At 51.7% G+C, this 6,339-nt stretch overlaps 1 protein-coding gene across 1 annotated transcript; it reads left to right on the top strand.

The window, feature by feature from the left end:
* The first annotated feature begins 4,451 nt into the window (after positions 1-4,451).
* On the top strand, positions 4,452-5,730 carry LOC100272282 (uncharacterized). The gene has a single exon (NM_001146769.1). It carries the CDS (start codon positions 4,730-4,732, stop codon positions 5,588-5,590), a length of 861 nt encoding a protein of 286 aa, NP_001140241.1. The 5' UTR covers positions 4,452-4,729; the 3' UTR covers positions 5,591-5,730.
* Positions 5,731-6,339: the final 609 nt, after the last annotated feature.

Raw genomic sequence — 6,339 nt, 5'->3', positions numbered from 1 at the left:
GCATTAGTCAGTTGGGAGAGGCAGATGCATCAACCCTAAAAGAACCCGCTCCCGATCAAACCCTGTGGCACCGAGCCTGGGGTCGGGCGTGGCAGAACCTGACAAGGGAGGTCAGGTGTGGCGGAAGGGAAGCACTCGAGTGGATCGCACGCCTGGCCCTAGACTGACTCGCCATAAATAGCTAGCCACATTTAACCACACTTGGCACCGAGCCACAACGCGAGTGTCGATCCGCTTCTCACTCATGACCTACGAATCCCGCAGGTTGGGCTGGCACTGCCCTATGAAACGAGCGTCAGGCGTTCGTACGGACAATCAAGACACCTCCAGTCGACCTCGTAGCTCGGCCATTGCAATAGTGGAAGGGCCAAGGATCCGACCCTGCAAGATGGCTCATGAGGGGAGGGGGAGGAAGAAGTGGTGACCCTCCTGCATAAGATAACATGTCTAGGTTGGGGGCCAGCACTAGCCAACCATACGGCCATCACGAGACGATGGACGACCAACAATGGTTGGGGTGCCGATGGTGTTGGCCGATAGAGCTGATGATTTAGGCTCGTCGTCACAAGGACCAGCCCTCGATTCCCCATCCGGAGAGCTGGAAGACGAATTTGATATGACTTGTCCTCCAATGCTCGAGCCCACCGCCCTACAAGGAAAGACAGTCACTGGGACAGTGAAGGGGCGAAAGTTAAGCAAATAACTAGACACCACCCACCTTTCCTGCGCTGGGCGGCGCTTGGATCGACCTTGGTGTGAGCAATCCAGAGCAGGATGTTTACCGTGATCCATGGCCAGTCGATAGGACCCCGAGGGGTTGGAGGTAATGAAACCCTCCCGAGTAAATACCGATTTTAGATAGCGCAGAACAATGACTGGTATCGATTGGGGGTAAACACAGTGCAATCCCTTACTTATAGCGCCCGGTTGGTTCCTAAAAGTCGGTATTGGGCCTTACGAATCTTATAATGACAAGCAACAAAAGGGAATAGGACACCGTCTGACCCATCATCAACCCCCGAAGGGAGATACTCTCCCTCGGGTGCTACTATCGAGGAAATGATCCCCGGTCCCTTGGACCCGCTATTCAGAGAGTGCACTGAAGAAAGAGCCCCTAGTCGTTGGGGCCCGTTATTTAGTTAGGAGAGGCGGATGCGTCAACCCTAAAATAACCCGCCCCCGGTCGAACCCTGCAGAACAGAGCCTAGCGTCTGGCGTGGCAGAACCTGACAAGGGAGGTCAGGTGTGGTGAAGGGAACCACTTGAGTGGATCCCGCACTCGGCCCTAGACCAACTCGCCATAAATAGCCGACCGCATTTAACCACGCCTGGCACTGAGCCACGGCGCGAGCGCCGGTCCTCTTCCCACTCATGACCTACAAACCTCTCGGGTCGCATGGCACTCATGACCTACGAGTCCCCCAGACTGCGGCGCATTAACGGCCCTTGCGCCCTCGGCCTAGGTGCACTCATGACCTTTCGTACTAGGCATGAATGCGCAAACCTCTAGCAGGGCGCTACATGATGGACCGTGTCGAGCCCTAGGATATGGAGGTCAGGAGTCGGTATAGCCAAGATGATGGCGCCTAGGGCCCTCGCAGCCCTGTGTCGTCCGCTACGGTAAATACGAGACAACCAGGCAACCCTAACTCTAAGAGTACACATGACTTCACCCCGGGTAGAATGCTAGTTTTACCCTCACATTACGGCTCCTTCCTAAGGAAACCACTGCTAGTCGACCCCTCTCCCAGCCTATAAAAGGGAGGGGTTGGCCTCTAGGCAAGGGGACGCTTCTAGGACGCTTCAGAAGGCAACCAGACGACCTCGGATGCCTTCAGACAGAGTCGAGCTCACTTGGACATGCACCCACAAGGATGAACAGGAGGAGTAGGAGCGCTGTCAAGAACTAGGAGGCCGGAGCCCTGCCGCCAAGCCAAGATTTTGCTAGGACTCCACCATGTAGCTTCTAAGCTCCACTTCCACCCCGAAAAGAGGCTTAGGAGCCTATCCTCCCTCTCTCGCCTGGTTGTAACCCCTACTATGAGTTTTTATCATTAATGGTGCCGGTAGCGCAAGCCACCAATGACTGGAAGTAGGGACGTTCTGCCCAAACCAATACAAACCTTGTGTCCACTTCACACACCCTCCGGAGCTCGGAACGTGCACAATAAATTTACTTGTCAGAGCGAGGTTCGAAACACCGACCCCTGTCATCCTTCAGTACATAGATGATACTCTAATTCTCTTCAAAGGGTCTGCTAATGCCCCTCAAGCCCTACATAAAGTACCTTTTTGAGGGCCATAGCTTCATGTCACTTAGCTTTCGAAGAACGTTCGCGCCACTTTGTGTTGAGTCAAAGGTATGCTTGTAAACTCATTTAACATAATGAGTGATGGAATAAAAGTGCTAAGGCAAAGAAGATGAGTTTTCATACTCTATCTTGATGTGTTATTCCATTATGTATTACTTTTGTTTGCATTTCCCCACACCTTCACATTAACATTTTGAAGAAGTGTTAAGCTTAGGACGAAGGTCCCCATTCCTAACTTGTGTTACCTTCATTTTCAACGCCTCTAGGGAATTGAAATCAAGTATCTAACACGACTATCTTTGAGCATGCCAAAGACCCCGTCACGACTGCTGATCTCCTTTAGCAGGGGTTGGCTGCCTTCTTGTGTGGACAGCTCCCCTCATGCAAATCTAGAGTTGGCCTCCCTCCAAAACATGCTCACTGAGATTCAGCTCAATGTCTCCCCTAGCGAATGCCACTGCTTTGCTGCTAATCACTCTGGATGCCTTCACACCAAGGACCTTTACTCCTGGCTGTCGCATGGGCCTTGTGAGACCTCGCCCATGTCTAGCTTCATCTGCTGGCCTCATAGGACAAACTCCAGACTTGGGCTAACCTACATAGGAAAGGAACTATCTCTGATGACACCTGTGAAATTTGCTCTACTGACCCAGAAACAACATCACATATTCTTCTTCACTTCTCCTTTGCACGAGATTTTTAGAACACCCTGGGAATCCATGTTGGCGAGGGATTTAGCTACTCCAGCATGCACCAATTTCCACGACCCCCTGGCCTTCTCCAAGCTGCCTTCCCCACCTTCAATGTGCTTTGCTGCTGGCACTTGTGGAAGCGACGCAACAACTACGTCTTCAGACAAGAATCCTCCTCTGGTTGTTGTAATCCAGCGTGTATTGCAGATGTCCACTTGTGAGCTTGTAGATTGAAACATTCTGAATCCATCCAGGCTGCCCGGCATGGATGCCTCTCCCACGTACTCTCATGCTTGTAATCTCTATGCCTTCTAGGGTTGTTCCTCTATGCTTCTAGAGCCTAATATATCAAGTGAGACTTTTGCCCCGTCAAGAAAATAATAAAAAGTTAGGATGGTGTTGGCACCTTTTTGGGGCCAATCACTCAACAAGAACCAGTGGCGGTGCTCTCTGGTCAGGCGCGGACGGTCCACGGCACAGGGCCGGATAGTCCGCGACCTGGCGCGAGGCTAGGGTTCCCTGCCTGACGGCCGGACGGTCCGCGCCCTAGGGTCGGATGGTCCACGACCTGGCGACAGGGTCGTCTTCCTCCTCCTTGCTGGAATCTAGATCTCGTCCCCTAGGGGGAAAAGATCTTAAGGTGCTCTAGGTCGATAGGTCACCCAGGGCATCCCCAAACGACGTGGAGTCGTCTAGTAATTAAGAGATCAGTTCGAGGAGGAGGTCTTAGATGGACAACTAGATCTTGCCCCCCGGGAGGGGTGAGATCCTAGGGTCATCTTGGGATCGGCAGACCACCCAAGACGGATCTAGACGACGTAGAGTCAAATAGGGGTGGAGGTGGATATGTGGAAGACTACAACTAGAACTATGCTACATCTACTCTTAGGGCAGGAAAAGTAAATAAAGTAATTGGTTCGATTGGAATGTGTTCGGGGGTTCTCAATCGGTCGTAACCCTTTATATTTATAGGGGAGGAGGTCTGGACCCTTTTCTAAGAGATAGCCAACAAACTCCCACGTGATTAGATAGATAACCATGTACGAGATAAGGATAAACATCCGAGTTAATCTAATCTCGGGACACGCGGATCGTCCGGGCCCAAGGGCCGGACCGTCCGCTCATTTTGGTGTCCAGATGGTTTATAATTTTTGTCATTCTTATAGTTTGTTTGGTAACTAGTGGTTTATTTTGATTATTAATAGTATATTATAGGAGGGGACATAAGCAACGCTAAATGGGAGTGGAACGATGGAATTATGACCTGACCGAGCCGACATCGAACCCAAATGGCAGATGTGGACACCTTAGAGCTTGGCTCGGGTTCGTGTTCGGCTCGAGCCTGGACAGAGGGTGGCTCGAGCTCGGCTCGTTGAGAGCCGTAGCCCAGCACGCCGCCTCCGCTTTCCCCTCGCCTTCTTCTCCAGGATTCCGACCCACCAGATCCGCCCCCGTTTTCTCGCCTCGCGGTCTCGCCCCTCGCACCCGCCCCTCAGCTCCCATGGGCTCTCGCCGTCGCTGACACTGGGGCCCAACGCTCTCCCCCGCGTCCGCGCCCGCCTCCTCCCCCTCACCCTCCTCCTCCTCTTGTTGCCTCCACTGACTCTAGCCGACCGCCCCCGCCCACCGACATCGGAAGCCCTAGCTGCTGCAGGAACTGCCCTGCCGGCCCGCCGCTCCTCCGCTCGAAGCGTCTCCGGTTTCTTGGATGCACCGGCTGCTCCGATGGCTGCCCTTCCGCCCGCCGCAGAGGACCCCGACGCCGTGGAGATCCGTGAAGTTTGGGCGAGCAACCTGGAGGAGGAGTTCGCAGTGATCCGCGCCGTCGTCGACGTGTACCCGTACGTGGCCATGGACACGGAGTTTCCCGGCTTCGTGGTGACGCCGAGCGCCGAGTACCGGTTCACCTGCGACCGCAACTACGCCGCCCTCGAGGGCAACGTCAACGTGCTCAAGCTCATCCAGCTTGGCCTCACCCTCTCCAACGGGGCAGGCGCGCTCCCGCCGTGCGGCACGGGTGGGAGGCGCTGCATCTGGCAGTTTAACTTCCGGGGCTTCGACCCGCACACCGACCCTTCTAGCAGCGACTCCATCGATCTGCTCCGCCGCAGCGGCATCGACTTCGACCTCTTTGCGGCTGAGGGGGTCGATTCCACCCGCTTCGCCGAGCTGATGATGTCGTCCGGAGTCGTGCTGAACGACGATGTCCAGTGGGTGACCTTCCACAGTGGCCACGACTTCGGCTACCTCCTCAAGCTGCTCACCGGACGGGAAATGCCCAACACCTTGGATGAGTTCCTGAAACTCACCAAGACCTTCTTTCCGGTGATGTACGACATCAAGCATCTCATGAAGTTCTGTGGCGGTGGCCTATATGGCGGGCTGAGCAAGCTTGGGGAGCTGCTCAAGATTGAGCGTGTTGGGATCAGCCACCAGGCTGGATCTGATTCGCTGCTGACCCTGCAGTGCTTCATGAAGCTCAAGCAGTTGTATTTAAAGGAGTCTGTTAAGTTGTATGATGGTGTGTTGTTTGGGCTTATTCCTGGGGAAGTGGAGATCAAACCTGTTGCTCCACCCATTGAATGAGTTATGGTAGTTCAATAACAAGATTCTGAATGATAAAAATGGAGAACAGAGCCTACCATCAGTGAATATATAGCTGATCTGATGATTTCTGGTGCTTGTTATGATATGCCTTCTCTCCTGGTTAATTCTCCCCATTAACCACTTGAATGTGTGTTTCTTTGTGTTTTGTGCTCATATTGCTAGGTTACCTAATAGTTAACATCAACATTTGTTTGAAATCAAGTAGCAAATGCTGCTGTATCAAGCCCCTGAAAGTTTCTACATCTTCTGTATTTGTCAGTGAGTTAGCTTGCTTGTATTTGTCAGTGAGTTAGCTTGCTCATCTGCATGAACTAGCACTATATTATTCGTAAAAAGCATACATCAAGAGATATCTCTTTGTATGTTCTTTGTAACCTTATCCATCACCATGGGAAAAAGATAAGGGATTGAAGCTAATCTTTGATTAGTCCTATTCTAATTGGAAAGTTATGTGTCCCATCATCTGTATGGACACTAGTCACAATATTGTTGTACATATCCTTAATAAGTCCTACATACTTTATTAGAATTTTATTTTTGTCCAAAGCCCAACTCATAACATTCTTTGATATTTTGCCATAAGCATTCTCTAGGTCAATGAAAACCATGTATATATTCTTTTTTCCCTATATTACTCCACCAATTGTATTATTAAGAAAATAACTTTCATGGTTGACCTTCTAGACATGCAACCAAATTGATTCAAAGATATCTTCATTATCCCTCTT

The sequence above is a fragment of the Zea mays genome, chromosome 1 (genome assembly GCF_902167145.1).
Source record: "Zea mays cultivar B73 chromosome 1, Zm-B73-REFERENCE-NAM-5.0, whole genome shotgun sequence".
NCBI classification, from domain to species: Eukaryota; Viridiplantae; Streptophyta; class Magnoliopsida; order Poales; family Poaceae; genus Zea; species Zea mays.
Note: the sequence above shows the minus strand (reverse complement) of the source record. Positions and strands in the feature narration are given on the sequence as shown.

What these genes read in the sequence shown, in the direction of transcription:
- LOC100272282 (NM_001146769.1), top strand. Translation starts at nt 4,730, where the DNA reads ATGGCTGCCCTTCCGCCCGCCGCAGAGGACCCCGACGCCGTGGAGATC.